The 15,748-nt window shown below is 39.5% G+C and overlaps 2 protein-coding genes across 2 annotated transcripts in view; one reads left to right on the forward strand and one right to left on the reverse strand.

The window, feature by feature from the left end:
- Window positions 1-15,748, reverse strand: part of LOC145764971 (brefeldin A-inhibited guanine nucleotide-exchange protein 1-like) — a 50,894-nt gene that overhangs the window by 4,614 nt on the left and 30,532 nt on the right. The window contains exons 23-37 of the mRNA XM_082576689.1: window positions 15,023-15,188; window positions 14,198-14,337; window positions 13,544-13,672; window positions 13,094-13,252; window positions 5,343-5,454; window positions 4,855-4,995; window positions 4,289-4,441; window positions 3,911-4,137; window positions 3,371-3,485; window positions 2,835-2,992; window positions 2,368-2,504; window positions 1,758-1,847; window positions 1,144-1,319; window positions 527-718; window positions 72-202 (exon numbers count right to left, since the gene is read on the reverse strand). Of these exons, the coding sequence (XP_082432815.1) occupies window positions 72-202; window positions 527-718; window positions 1,144-1,319; window positions 1,758-1,847; window positions 2,368-2,504; window positions 2,835-2,992; window positions 3,371-3,485; window positions 3,911-4,137; window positions 4,289-4,441; window positions 4,855-4,995; window positions 5,343-5,454; window positions 13,094-13,252; window positions 13,544-13,672; window positions 14,198-14,337; window positions 15,023-15,188 (2,226 nt within the window). The remainder of the gene's footprint in view (window positions 1-71; window positions 203-526; window positions 719-1,143; window positions 1,320-1,757; window positions 1,848-2,367; window positions 2,505-2,834; window positions 2,993-3,370; window positions 3,486-3,910; window positions 4,138-4,288; window positions 4,442-4,854; window positions 4,996-5,342; window positions 5,455-13,093; window positions 13,253-13,543; window positions 13,673-14,197; window positions 14,338-15,022; window positions 15,189-15,748) is intronic.
- On the forward strand, window positions 6,954-11,835 carry LOC145765636 (uncharacterized). Its single transcript, XM_082577468.1, has 2 exons — window positions 6,954-7,097; window positions 10,225-11,835. Exons 1-2 carry the CDS (start codon window positions 6,954-6,956, stop codon window positions 10,507-10,509), a joined length of 429 nt encoding a protein of 142 aa, XP_082433594.1. The 3' UTR covers window positions 10,510-11,835.

The following is a 15,748-nucleotide window of genomic DNA, read 5'->3' on the forward strand; positions in this document are numbered from 1 at the left end:
AGTGATACCTAAGTTTAAGTTTTCTCATCATCCCGAAACAACGCACAGTTTCAAACTGCGATCCCACAAACCTTCGCCATGTTCAGGTTCTGTTCATCATCTACTTTGGTGGTGCTGGGGTAGAAGAGGATGCGGTCGACACATTCAATGAGCTCCGACGTGAGGACGCAGTAGAGCTGCAACCTCTGTAGGTCATCCCGGCCTGCAGGAGATCAGAAAAATTAAGGAAAACCATTGTGGAATCGGAGAGGTTTTGGTACTTGTGTGATTCTAATAGGTTATGGGGTGCACGCCACAATTTTTGGGATTTCACGTTATTTCCGAAATGCCAAGTCTAGTTATGGCACTATACAGTAGAATTCGCCTATAGTGACACCTGAAGTGACCTTTAAAAAAGTGTGACTATATCCGAGGCCACTATAACCGAATTCTAGTATACAAAGTAACGGTCACGAAAACATTCGAGGAAACTTATCAAGAGTTGACACAGAATTTGGAACTTAACTCACAATCATGGACCACAGACCGTGACGTACAAGATTCTCCTTACCGTGAGTTGCTGGCGACCACTTGAGCAGGTCATGCGGAGAGACCATCTTGAACATCTGCTGCATCGTTTCACTCGTCAGTTTCCAAGTTTCGTCAGTGAACTTGTCGCCGTTTGACAGGATCAGATTCTCGAAGCAGTTCACACCAGAACGCGCTAACTGTTCGTTTTCTGAAGAGAGGTCGATGAAGGAAATAAATGAACGTTCACTGAAGATGATTGGCCACTTGCTATGACTGATTTTTTCATGCATCCAAAATATACCAATAACACAGACAGAAAAACCGGCCATATTTACATTGATTTAACGTCTATGAAAATGAAAGATTTTGCTGTACGGAAAATAAAGATGCAAATATTGCCGGTCTGCGCATGATTATTGATCAGGAATGTAAAAGTCAAAACTTTTTTTTTGAAATATTATAAGACTGGCTGAAAATAGAATAACCTTGAACCAACATCGCAAGTAATAGTCGCCAACAGGAATAACAGAGTAACCGATTGCTATTTGCAAACTTGAGCGCTTTAAGTTGTAGGGCTGTAAGTTATGAGTTCGTGGGCAGTGGGCGCGGATTTTTTGCGGAACCTCCACCTACCTTTCTCTACACACCACAGCAACTGACTGTAGACGTCGGGAAGTAGAGTTGGCGCCAGAGTGTCATAATATTGCGTGAAAACGTCACAGATAGCAAAGAGGGCGTGGTTGCAAGTGGTAGCGAACCAATCAGATTTCTCCACCTGCTGTTCTGGCATCTTCATCTGATCGAATATTCTGGAAAATGGAAACGACAACGTCACAAACAAGACGCGGAAGCGCGAACGGCTGAACCATTATCTATCTATACGATTTAACGTCTCTTGTTCTCTCTCTATTGCGATATTATGACGTCAACACAGGTTCGATGATGTCATAAACAAAGAATAAATAAAAGTGACAAAATTCGTGCGATGACATACAAGGGGGGGCAGGGATTGATTCTCTGGTGTGCGGTTTATTGTTTGTTCTCTCATCTTAAGTGGTATGCAGGTGAAGAACCACAATAGGATGATAAAGAAGCAATTTTGTACACAATGTACAGTAATAATGGCCTCAGATGTGACATACATCACAGTGGCTACAATAACCAGCAACAATTCAACAAATATTGACGAAACTTTCTGGAAGTAATCTCTAACGAGAAGGGGCCTAAATAATGGCCGCAACCGTCACCTGAATATGATTTGGAACAAGTCGTTCCACCAGCTTGTGGTGAAGGAATGGCCGTGAGTCTTCATGATCTCAAACATAACAGTGAGGCCCCTGGAACAATAAAAAGGTGTGATGAAATATCATGTACATTGTACATATACGTACAACATTTGCGCATACATGTCTCAGTAGCGGTTCGGTTTGTATTTTATATCCGTTTAGTGGCGCTCTTGCTCCATTGAGATGAAAATATATAGCTTGTAACTGTAATTTGTGAGAATCTATTGCTGCCAGTTTGTCGTGAACCGTTTCTGTGTTTACGGATGTAAGTTCAAACGTAGCAATCAAATATGACAAGTTGTGGTACTCTGTCGATGAAAAGGACAAGAGAGACAAGCGTGTCAAGAACTAAATTGAAATGAAAGGAAAACCTAGTCCCCTGTAAGTGGGGTCTACGACGTGATAGTTTGTTCGATACCATGTTACGAGAAAACAAATTATCATCAAAATAGCGCAACAGTGAAGAAATTGAATTAAAAAGAGTAGTATTGCAGCACAATGAGCACTGAGCAGACATTTTTGCTGCGATGTGTGTGCTTTTGGTCAAGCTTCAATACATTTTTCAACCTACCTGGTCCTTACGTCCAAGTTGCAACGACTGATGATGCACGACAGTTCAAAGAGAATGGGAAACCACCCTCTGACCCAAACCCTCTCCCCTAAGGACCGCGGGGAGGATACTTCGTCTCCAAACATGTCATCAAACAACTAAAATACAAGCATAGTCAGCAAAAAATAAGTTCAGATTATCCAAGCTTGCTATAAAGCCATATTGCACAAAGTGTAGCCTACGCAATGCGCATACAAAACTACAAGTAAATTGACATATTGAAAATCTAGTCTGAAATAAGCTTAAATAAATACCAGATTTTGTGGAATAAATCAAGTTGGCAAAGGCAAACTGCTGGGTACAAGAATTTACTAAATTACGAGTTCAGGCCAGAGTTCATTTTAAAGTTAAACCTAAGTCCGAATAAAATACATTTAGTCTCAGTCACGTTATCAACCAAGGTTCGAACCCAGGCCCCAGCGACTCACCTCAGGCTTCAGAGCGACGTAGTCAGCGCACTGACGAATGAGTCGGATCGCCTCCATGCTGGTATCGGGAAAGGCACAGCAGGAAAACTCCCGAAGAGCGGACACCGCGTCCTGGAAGCAATGGATTATGGAGGAGAAATAGAATTGAAAAGTTTCAGCTGCGAAAAGAAGATTGCATAAAAATGTTAAAGTAACCTAAGACCGCTTATACAAAGTCAAACGTGACGTGACAGATATGGAAGGACAGATATGATGGGTGAAAGGTGAAAATTACAAGACAACTGTTGAAGTTATCATTTTCGGGTCCACGTCTTTTAGGCGCAGACAGTTAGGCGCAGGTCAAATAGGCGCGCACACTGTGGCGTCAGAATATTTAGGTGCGGAGCACTGTGGTGACCGTTCATTTAGGTGCTATTCCTAGTAAAAGCTGCAGATTGTATCATTTTCGCAGGTGGCGTATGCAAAACTAAGTTCATGTTATCAAAATTTTAAAACTATTCGCACAAAAAAGTCATTTTTGACAATCATTGGCCTACTTATTATGTTGGATGTGGTTTGGAACGCAAGTTCAACAATAGCCTCATCACTGTGGGAGGCTGCTATGGTGAAGACAGTGAAGATGTTCTTCCAACCGGATTTGATATTCGGCGCCTGTAAAGCAAATGGCTTTGAAAAGTTTTTGGATCTAAAAAACAAATAATTTCGCAAACGACAAAAACCTTCTTAAAAATTCATGTAGCACACAGGACTACCAGACAAAGGCGATGCAAAAGAAAAGAGAAAAATGACGGTATATTGCCAAGGAAACAGATTTTTTGTTGATGCTATTGCAAGATCGTCGTTTTAATAACTTACAAATTATATTTATCATTAGGCTATGTGTTAACAAATTAAGTATTATTATCATCATTATATTTATTATTTTACAACTGTAGATGCAAACAATCCGTTTCAGCCACGGCTTGGTTTCAGATGTTGTGTCCTTGAAATAAGTAACGGAGATGCTGCTAAAAGCAAAACTCAATGTAACTGGCGTTAAAAAACGCGAAGCCAATTTCTCCCTTATTCGAACTTACCTGCGAGCTGACCATCTGGGCAATGCATCTGACCACCATGTCCTGAATCACCAGGGAAGGATTGTGTTTCATGACGTGCTCAAACGGGCGAAGGAAATCCTTCTGGAAGCTGAAGCCGGGGAGTTCCCCCTTTTCGAGAAACTTCATCGAAAGCTGGCGCAGGCTGTCGATGGCGAAAAAAGCAACTCCTTCGTCGTCGCTACAGCCCACTGCGTTGAAGTGCTCTCCTGCGCCAAGAAAAAGAAGTTTCAATGGCGTGCAAAACTTCCTTTCGTGTGATGACGTTAGCAAAAAGCAGTTTGTTTCACTGCGACTGTCCATGCATGCCACGTCACAACCAGTTAATCGCACGACACAATATGAAAACATGAACGTCACCTAAAATAGCCCAAATCCTCGACCACTGGATACGTATCCGTCCCATGTTGTAGTAAGATATTTCCACTATTTTTTGCAATGAGAATTTCCTTGGATGGGAGGGATTGCAGAGCTCACTGAGGGAGACCTTGCTCAGCCACTGAACAAAGTCAACTGGAAGAAAAGGAAATTTCTTGTAAAACTGTAAGAAGTAAGCAACAAGTTCACTGCAATGAGTCTAAAACTGTAAGAAATATAACACAGTGATGACCGTGATATTCATATTAAATGAGTTCAGTAAACAACACCTGGCCCAAGGAATGTAAGCATTGTAAACTCCTTCAACTAAACTTGTAACTTCTTATAAAGTAACCGACTGATTGAAGACAACAGATAAAGCAAACTAAAAGACAATGAAGAAAATTTGAGTCTACCTTAAAAAACCTGGGTACTAAATTAACTCGGAAGGCTAATATATCATTTGTGCAATCAAGATGCAACACATAATTTTGTTCAGCATTTTTAATCTGAAAATACAACTTTGCAGACTGGTATAAACAGGATCCAGTCTGTCAAAATCCGCTTACCAATGGCGTCTCCGTCCAGTCTTGTTGAACCGGTGAATATCCTGTCCACAGCTACCACGATGTTCTGAGAACTGGTTTCACCCATGGATTCTTGTATGGTTGCAAGCTTCCGTTGTTCCATGCCAAATGTCTTCGTCAATACTGCGTAAAAACAGTATTAATTGTCAATTCTAAAGCGTATGCCACTCTTTTAAATTCTAGTACCACATAAAAGCAAGAATTATTGTAATAAGTTGTAATTAATTGATTGATTTTTTTATTTTTAATCCTGCTCGTTTTGTAATTTGAAAGGGGTGATTTTTCTTTACATTGAGAAACTCTCCTTTGGAGTTTAATGCTAGAAGTTTTACATATTCCAAGAAGCTTGTAGCCTACCACTGCTTAACTGCGCAGGCCAAGAGTCAAACCATTGTTGCTCGTTTCCCTTCAGGCGACTAATCGCTTCCTTTTTATCAATATACAAAATGAGTTCAACGAATTCTACTGACTTGGATTATTGTCCAGTAGAACAGCGGATTTCTTCATGGCTGTTGTGTTTTGATCTTTCACTCCCGAACCAATCAGCTGCAGCAGTTCCAGATGAGAGATGCACTTCAATATCTGAAACAGAAACTCGTCACTACTTTGTATTATTACGTATCAGGTTCCCAAAGTTTGACTTCATAATTTATTAGTTTTAATTGGTCTGAACAAGTTGAAGAACGACGACAGAGTTTTCATCAAAGCGTTATTCTGAACGCTTTTGCAATTTTTTTTTCGGTTATTACACGACTGCACTATTTTCATGTTGTGTCATGTTCTACCAAGATATCTATCGCGTCACATTTAACTTATGTTGTGTGCTGCCAAATACGATGGTGGAGAGGTAGAGAGCCGGGTGAAGAAGAAGTATCTTTGGGTGCAATTCTTTGGCTACATGATATGCAGACGTTAAAGAAATATCAAAGAATTCCTACTCAACTGAGAGTGGATAAAGCAGAGAAAATGACATACGCGGCCATACTGTAGCCTGATCAAGAAATAGTTTAAATTCTACAGTGAAAAATTTAGCATAAAATTGAGACAGCTAAAATTTCACATTGCTCCTTTTTAGTGCTAAGTACAAAAGCAGTTCTTTAACTATTTGTGATCACATGATTATTTGAAGGCAATGCATGATCAGTGGAAATGGCTCGTTTCCAGCTTAATATCGTCATTTCTGCAACGCAGCATATCAATCAAACGATAATGCTGCAATTAATTCGCTACTACAATTCTCCAGCGAGGCAAGCTATCCCAGACTGCAAATCAGTCCAATTTTTAACATTGATGCAACATCTGTAGTCGTTGAATCAATGTTATAATGGGACTGATTTGCTGTCTGGGGCGTCAGCATTGTGGATTCCTACGTACCGTGGGGCTCGCTCCCTAGTCGACCTGCGAATGCGGCGCAGAGGAAGAAACTGCTGACCATGCCGTTCTTGAATGTTCTATTTGCAAGGCATCAAATGGAATGCATGGTACAGCGTAACTGGACGAAGCTACACTCACCTAACTTTCCATCACCTGCCCTGAAATCTGAACAGTCCTGTCTCAAATGAAAGAAGAACTACGAAAGGATATTCACATTGTAGTCTTCAAAGAGATATGTAGCCCTGACCTCTCGTTCAAATAGTGTCTTGGAAAAGATTTTCTTAGCAATTTAATCGAAGAATCTGGTTCAATGATTTGCTGCTGCGCCCCATGAATGTTTCATTCTCATAAACCATCTGCTGATCAAATCCATTCTAACAGAGATGATATAGTAATACTTTGTTCTGTGAAAAATTGTGAATGTGTTTTTGAGGTTCCAGCTTATCAGATCAATTTGAAAACAACGCTTATCTGCGCAAGATACAGCCGATAAAAAACACATTACTAATCATACGAAATAGCAAACCAAAAAGTCTTAAAGTTTTTGTAAAGAAAGTGGTGTTGTGAGGTAGAACCAAGCCCGTTGATAGTGCCACCAATGCCGATGACGTATTAGAGAAGAGGGAAGGAAAAGAAAAAGGCAAGACAAGCCACACATTGCAAGCGGGACAGCATCATCACAGCGTCTCGTTATTACGACAACAAAGATGGCAGAGAGCGATGTGCAAATTCGCGTCAACGGGGAGGATTGGAACGGCAAGCTGTTTGGAGGCTTTGCGCAGCATGTTGGCTTCAGTTTGCAGACACTGGAAGAGGAGTACGATGAAATGATAGAAAGATTTGAAGCACAGGTTACTTGATTTTACTTTTTTGTCAGCAAATCGTTTGAAACATTGAAATTGGAGCTGATGTATTTGGTAACAATATGTTTTGGTTGTCTACACTGTACAGAGATAGTACACACGCTATTGTTGACCACACAATTATTGTGCTTATTGCAGTAAAAATCTCAACAAAGAATCATTAAAAAATACGGTACCAGCTACAATAGACACTTGCTAGAACGTTAAAGAAACTGTATTAAAATTTGGTATGGTAAAAAAAACAGACAGTGTGGCTGTACAGATAGATGTGTATGACAATATTGTTGAGAACTGCACTGTGAACAAAGTTATAGAAGTGTGGTGAGATGGAAGGCAAGGAAAATAGTGATGTCGCAACGAAAATCGACAGTGTCAGTGACAAAACTGCTGTTCAAAATCTCTTGGCTTATCGGGCCAGAGCGTACGTTTGGTAGGCCGGTGAATATTTGAATCACGTGAGCGGTGAGGAAAAGAAGTCACAATGTCTTGATGTCACAAAGTGCCATATCATGGTTACCTGGAGACGCGACCTGATTTGTCACATTTTGGTAATTTTGACTACGCTACTGCTACTGTCTGAATTTTTCTAGGACTTTTTTTTCACTTTTTGTTGATTCGTAATGATACAAAAGCTTTCTGTTGTCTTGGGGAAGACAGTCAAGAAGACGTTAAAACATAATTTTCAGAAAATGTCATTTAGACAGTTACAAAAAGTTGACAAAATCTGGGAAATGATGCAGAATGTGACAAATAAGGCCGTATCTCTAGTAACTATGGTAATATCTTTAAAAAAACGAGCGCTTTTGCCAAGTGTCGAACGGACAGCCTTTCGAGTGACGGCGTACGCATTACGGCTTCCAAGCGAAGGTTAAACGGTAACAGAAACGACAACAGGTTGTTCAATAAATACACAAGCAAAAAGTTGAGCCATGCATAATTGCATACGCGAGACAAACCAACACGCTGCTTTGAAACGTGTGCTTAGTATCGCTTTGCATGATGCATGCTATGACGTCATCGCGCACTCTAGCACTACTTCACGAGCAACTACCCTACGTAATTGTATTAATTGGATGAGTAAGAACTCTAGCACCTATTGGAGCTGATTCAGGAACCATTTGATTAACACTTCAAACGTGACCCCATTACCCGCGAAATATGTAATTATGCGTCGTAATGAAGAATAACGTCATAGCAAATCGTCATCATCAAGCTTATGTCTAGCAATGTGGATAAAAAAAAAATCTCAAAAAAAAAACTTGTACCGTATGTAACAGTTACATTTTACGTTGTGTCCATCACACCAACATACATCCTCATTAAGACTAGTTAGTATTTCGGAAGTCGGAAGGGTAAGGCAACAAAATATTAATATCAGACATTCAGATTGTTTTCGATGCAAATGCCTTCATTCATCAGGCTGGCAGTCTACCAAAGGGCAGCAGACGAAAGACCGGCCAATTGCCTCACAAAAGCCATGATGTAATGTTTAAAAGAGCAGAAAACATCATCGAAGACTGTTTTTGACAAGCACAAAAATACTTGACTTGTGCAATGTGCATCAATTCGCTATCAGAAAATGTTGATTTTATGTAATCATTGCAACTTTACATCATGAAATGCAATGTTAAAAAACTGCAGGTTTTCTAAGAGTCAATTTGATCGATGGTCCACAATCTGATATATTCTTCCGCAGCATATACGCGAAAAGGTCCTACTTGAAATCAGTAAATCACGAAGTACAAGCGAACAGAAATGGTAACATTCTGTAGAACAATAATTACATTGTAGAAAACTGTAATTAAGCAACAATTCCATGTGAAAATCTCTATTCAATCAAATGTTTGCTGGGAATGAATTAAAATAGAAATCCGCAGCTGTTCTTGTTTAAACACTTTCATTATGAGAGGATATGATGAACATTATATAGAAATGATAAATTCAAGTTTTGTATCTGCAAAAGCGCTTTAGTTCATGCAACTAATTCCGTCAATCATTTGCGTTACAAATCCACTGCTAATGATGGCAGCAAAGCAGCATGATGCACTCAAAGCACCGCATTGCGCAATAAATCATTACCGTTTTCGGACAGACATATATGGCCAGACATGCATGCAGTAAATATTTCTTGTCTCACAAAACAAGAAATACAAGCGACCTAAGTGTTGTGAATGTACGGTCTCTGTATAGCGCGTATATAAATCGTGTACGTTTGAAGTCAAATTTTGATGATAAGCTACAGGTTCGAACCACCAACGCAGCCTCTAAGTGCTTAGACCAGCTAGAGCTGAGCTCCCGAGTTGCTTTTTAACCCAGGAAAAAAAATTAACTTCAGAAATTATAGTTTGAACGGCACGTCACAATCAAGTGAAAAGACTTTTCAAGACAGCGTAGGCCAATAGGCCATGGACTATCCTACTTCTGCAAACGTTGAATCAAAACCTACTATATGTCCATTTAATGTCATTGCAATGTCAGCAAAACAATGAATTTAATTTTAACATTCAAGTGCTGTTGATTTAATCATACCAGTTGACTTTTCACGTTTGTCTGCTCTCTTGGTCACGAGAGCAATTAATTATTTAAAATAGCTTTGAAAGAAGTTGTGAGAAACTCAAATGCTTAACAACACAAGACTGAAAGACAAAGGCGCTTGCCGAAGTGCAGAGACAATGTGACAAAAACCAGTGAAGAAAATGTTAATTACAATTTGCAGAACTGCTTTGCAAAACTTTAGCGTAGACTAATGTCTACAATCTACAGATTCATAAATAAAACAGATCCAGTATAGCAATATTGATTTTAACTCAAATAAAAGATAAACTGAAAAATGCAACGCAAGTCCATAAAGGAATGGATAGCTTACTATTTGTTACATTACCAACATAAAATAGAATAATATTGAAACTACGCAGTAAAGGCTTCACACTTTTCTTACTAAGCATCCTGGTAAATCGAGTATTAAAGCTGATGTTTCACTACTTGATTTATTTGTTTTCTAATTGAAAGAGCTTTCTTACTGAGATTACATAATAGTGCATTATCATACAAAAACTGAGCGGCCACGTCATCATCCAACAACCATAACTAATCTACCAATACAATTTGATTGCAGAGACCTCAATTGAGAGATTTTACCCCAACCAGTTGCAGTGCACTTGAAGAAAAGAACAGCCATCTTCTCAGTCCTGCATTGAGCGAGGAATCGTTCAAAAAGAAGAGGAAGAAGAAGAGATCTCTTTCTTCAGCCGGAATCTCCTCCTCAATACGAAGAGCAAGGAATTCAATAAGAAGAAAACTATCCTTGAACAGAACTCTGTCCCCATCTCGTCGCCAGACGCTGACGCGAAAGAAAGAGGTCTCGTCGATGTCTAGTCTCTCGAGGAATGACTCCGAGTGATGTCACAAAGGATGCGGCTCACGTCATAATTAAACGAACGAATACATCTTCTCACAGAGATATGATATCACGTTCTTCAGGGAGAACAAGCATTCCAAAAGTTTTTGTTTATTTTTTTTACTCAAATTTACGTCATGACTACATTGCCGTTTTGTAAACCAATCCCACAACCAGAAACTATTTAGCGTCGTTGGATACAATCATAGCGCATCCCTTTTGTAGACGTTTGTACAAAGCGCACAACAATGCATGTGTCAACACTCCGGCAGAAGTCCCCAAGGCTTTCCAAACCAAACGCGGACAGATGCAGCGTTTCTAATTGTTCATTTACCGAGAAAATTAAGCTTTCTTACTCTTTCCTATTAAAGCAAGTGATTCCACTTAGCTTTAGATTCTACCATTGCCGACATGGATCGATACCTAAGCACGTACTGGAAAAACACCAAGAACTAAGCGCACAATCTTATCAGCGGAACAAGCAAATGCCACTGGCTTGAAAAACAACTTTTACGTCTTTCCAACATAACAAAGCAATCTTTATTGTCACCAAGCTTTGATACTCAGTATAAACCGCATCAACTGGTGGTTTATCGAGCAAAAGCTGCTATTTCTACATTAAACGTCTAGCGACGATGAAACGATGTAAAGTGGAAATTGTATTGGGTGGGACGTAAACTGTATCCGTTCATGACTTGCAGCTTTAACCTGGGTTAGGCTGGCATGCATTATTCATTATTCCTATTATTTCCTCAGCTGCTTTCGTGAATGCTGGGTTTACATGCACTTCAATGATGTTTACACGTGGCCGGGCGTTTACATCATGTACTGTTGTTGTCACTTAAATTTGAGTGCAGAAGTCATGTTGATTGTTTACAACTTGAGATGTAGTAGATGTGCAGTACAAATTACTTTTGCATTGTTTTATCATCTAGCAACATTAAAATGATGTAAAAAATACATCTTTCGCCTATTACAGAAAATGCAAACACAAGCATCGTAACGTGACTTTATGCGCCACCCACAATACTACAACGTGGATTGTTTCTTTTTAGTAGCAGGCCACTCGCCCCTTCACAGCACAAGCGGACATGATGCGCAGAATAACCTCATTAGGTCACCACCCGGTAATTGTACAAATATTGTGGGTTCAACACAGCTGCACCGGCCCATTTTTTACTTGTCTTAATCCATTTTTCTATACAATTTGTTCAGTTTAATGAAACCATTTGCTCAATCAGATCACTAACTTGGTTGCAATGTGGTCTGATTGAAGAGGTTCTCATATTTATGAGCAGACATTACAAAGATTTGCTTGTGTCACTTTTTCCTATTGTTTTGTTGCTTTGTTGTAAATTTTATTGATTTACCTATTTCACAATTCTTATAAATAATAACATTCGTTTTTCATACGACAGTGCACATCAACCTCAGTCAAACATTGCTCTCAGCGATGTACCCTTGTACAGAGCAGACAGTTGCAGTGCAGGCGCTGAAGGAAAGTTTATCTACGCTGCTTCATAAAAACCGACTAAGGTTGCAAGTCATTTCAAGGAATACGAAGAAAACAATAGAAAGACAATCATGACATTTTACGAGAAAGCGCATTGTTGATCAATACATCTCCGCTTTTGTTTGCTGCGGAACGGACTTCCCACATACAGCTAGAAAGAGTATAAGCACTTATATTCTCACTTCATTCATCGATATAAATCCTGACAAGTTGCCAATCGCAATAAGCCAGTTAAGAGGGTTATAATACGATTGCATTAAATTAGAAAAGGACCCACAAAGGCATATACAGATGACTGACAATAACAGAATTGAATAGCATTATTCAAAACAAATACAATACACTAACAGAATAATAACATAATACATTTAAACGTTTTCGGCAAGAACTCTTTGCTCTCATCAGAAAATACCTTATACCTCTAAACAAATAAATTCTTACTGAATTTATATTAGATTACGTTTGCGTCATAATTGCTTCCTCGGATTGTTTTTCGTTGCCGCTCGCTATATCGCAATCTTGCCTTTTGATTACACGCTAGTATATGTTACAACAAAATGTTAACACCTTTGATATCTGTTGTTCAGTTATGTGTGTACTGTAGTGTACTTAGCTCAGTGCGTATTGCAGTTATTTGTTCAGTCACTTAGTGTTACTATTATTTACAGTTATTTATTTAAATGTATTAAGCATTTCCTGATGAGGGCAAAGTGTTCTTGCCAAAAACGTTTAAATTTATTGTGTTATTATTCTGTTAGTGCATTGCATTTGTTTTGAATAATGCTATTCAGTCCTATCAAGTTATTGTCAGTCACCTGTTTAAGGTTGTATTGTAAAATGATTTCTCTCCCAAAGCTAGAACCACAAAGAGTCATGGTTTCTCCTTTTCTACTAACAGCTGTGGATATCTTAGTTGTTGTAATTCAGTGGTCAAAATACTCAACCATGTCAGAGACGTGGGCTATCAAGAGAAACTATAAATAAAAAATAATCCGTAACAAAAATGCCTGACTGGGTGTTTGAACTTAAGTCTCTTGCTCATCAACCACAACTATGTAGCAACCATGATCTCACCTCATGCCACGATTCTTGCAAGTAGTTCCCGTCAGTGTAAGCGATGGAGATGAGAGTCTTGATGGATTCGATGTTCTTCCACTTCAACTCCCGGATCCCTGCGGTGGCTTGAAGTAAGGAGAAGCGAGAGAGCGCCTGAATGAAGGTATCCCGTTCCAGCTGGAATAAGATCACTGGGGTTAAAGATGCAGTAAGATGAAGCTACAAAGTACTCTACTAACAACACTTCAAAGGGGCAGAAACTTCAGTGACCCAACCTGCGCCAGTGGTTCAAAGTCCCCACGGCTTCCAGGATTAAGACATTGAACTCCGAAAATAAAATTATCTCCAAATGCAATCCCATACGCAAAACCCATCATTGTTACATTGATTCAACGTCTGCAGACGAATTGGGATGAAACGCACAATAATCTGAACATCAACACGTGAATAAAAAATGAAATAACTCACGGAGAGGCCAAAGATGCAAGCGACACGGACCGCAAACTTCATCCCTTCCAAGCACAAGGTGGTCACTGCCTGATCCTCAAAGTCCTGCAAACCCATGGAGAAGGCAACCAACACAGACCTCCAACATGACTGAATATAATACAGCAGTGATGGGCTACCGCTCAAACATCGTCTACTTATGACAACTACACCATTGCGCAGGATTATAGCAAGATGTTAATGGTCTATTTGAATAAGCTGGCAGTGTTATTACTACAGCCAGATAAATACTACTTCTATTTGCAAATGTCAGTGTTGTGAAATAAATATGATCCAACTAAAATCACCAACGAGCAGCACTTTGACCTTGTAATGAAATCTGGAATTATTCCAGTGCGGCCCAGTTTGCTTTCATGTCAGTTACGAAATGAATGTGACATGGACACGTCATAATAAAAACTCCGACATGCATGAAGGATTTTCAAATTAAACAACACATCTGGCCATGAAAACTTGAAACCATGAAGTCATTGAAAAGGAGAAGGTTAAACTACTCAACAGATCAATAGGCACCTAGTAGGGAAGATGTCAGGTAACCTCAAAATAAACGTTAGGTATTCTTGTGGAAAAGTTTTGTCAAAAAAAAAAGGAATAGACTAACTCTGCATCGCAAACCTTAAACATGGGTCGGACATGCTCGTAGTGAGAAGTGGATATGAACTCAGCTTGTACGTGGCTGGCAGCTTCCATCAATGCCTTGGCAGTGCTCGCCATCTCTTGCATCTCTCTCATCCTTTGAGCTCCCGATGCTATGCCTGGTCAAAGTGAAAATAACTGATGATGATGATAATGAAATTGCTACTGATGAGACCTGCGCTGAGCATTTGAATATAAAAAATTTCGGACAGAAACTTCGAATCGCTCGTACAGGTGCCAAGAACACCATTATGATGTCGCCGCTTTAATCAGCCTCTATTTAATTAATTAAAAAGAACTTGAATTCATAAATTACGAATTTTGTTTTTCCACTCACGATTAAGAGTTCTAATTCGATGATTGATCACATACGCGCAAGTCGGGATATTGCTTGCAATGTAATACTGTATGACTAGTAAGGAATTGAATAACACCTCACGGGTGACGATATGGGCTTTACCAAACAGGCACGCAACCTTTCTCGAAACTAAGCTACGTGGAAATTAAAAATAATACAAAGGAAGTTGAAACGCCATGATCTTGGCAACTGATGGTGCTGAGACGCAATATGGAAATTGCATCTTTTCAGTTGTTGCTGCCAGTTGCTGGAATTTACATATTTGTGTAAAGAAAGCTGAAAATTTAAATGAACCGAAACTCGCTTGAAAACATTCTACTTTTCTGAACGTTATACTTTATAGTACCGTATTATTTTATTACCATTGTCATGTATATCGCCCAGGAGCATTGTGGATGTGGCGCAATATAAATGCTGATATTGTTATGCAACAAAAAGAGCTTTACCTTTGAAATTGGTTGGTTTCGAGCTGCCTCTCGTTGCCTTGAGAGAAATTTCTTTCTCTTTGATTTGTTCGTAAATATTTTCTAAGTATTCATTTGGAAGATCTTTGCTGTCGTTGATACCTCTGTTCATCCGAATGTAATCATCCTTGCTGATCTTCCTCTTCACCTGGAGGAGAACATAAATTAAAAAAACATTCGTCTCAAAAGCAACGTTTTTACGATGCTGGTCCAAGTTAGGTGGCTACAGAGGGACTACAGAGCAGAGACTACAGAGTTAGGTGGCTACACTTTGACATAGGAGAGTTTTCCACGCAAATCAGCTGCCACCGCGGCGCACGGGTTAAGATAAGAAAATTTCCCTTATGAGCACATATAATTGCAGTCATGAAGCTCCTTCTTGCACTCAGTTCAGTTAAACCTTATGGGAATCGAACCCATGCCGTCAAAATGACTACTTTGCTAGCCTTAACCCTCAAGCCGCTAGACCACGCTGTTGACGGGGACACTTAATTTACTTTGTATCAAAACTGTTTCGAGAAGAACGTTCATAATGTCACGGGCTGATTCAAATGACTACAATCAATTGATTGGCAAGAAAAAGTGCTCTACGTTAGAGTGTCTTCCGGCTATAGATGAACTCTAGCGGCACCTAGCAGATAACGCGGCTGATCGCAAGCGATGGAAAAACTCTTTCAGCTAAGAACAAACAACTTTCGATCACCATTT

This window comes from Aplidium turbinatum, chromosome 2 (assembly GCF_918807975.1).
Source record: "Aplidium turbinatum chromosome 2, kaAplTurb1.1, whole genome shotgun sequence".
In the NCBI taxonomy this organism is placed as follows: Eukaryota; Metazoa; Chordata; class Ascidiacea; order Aplousobranchia; family Polyclinidae; genus Aplidium; species Aplidium turbinatum.

Excerpts from the sequence above, each read along its gene's own strand:
- LOC145765636 (XM_082577468.1), top strand. The coding sequence starts at position 6,954 with ATGGCAGAGAGCGATGTGCAAATTCGCGTCAACGGGGAGGATTGGAAC. Across the intron at positions 7,098-10,224 it reads TAGAAAGATTTGAAGCACAG|AGACCTCAATTGAGAGATTT; the intron begins GTTACTTGATTT and ends ATTTGATTGCAG.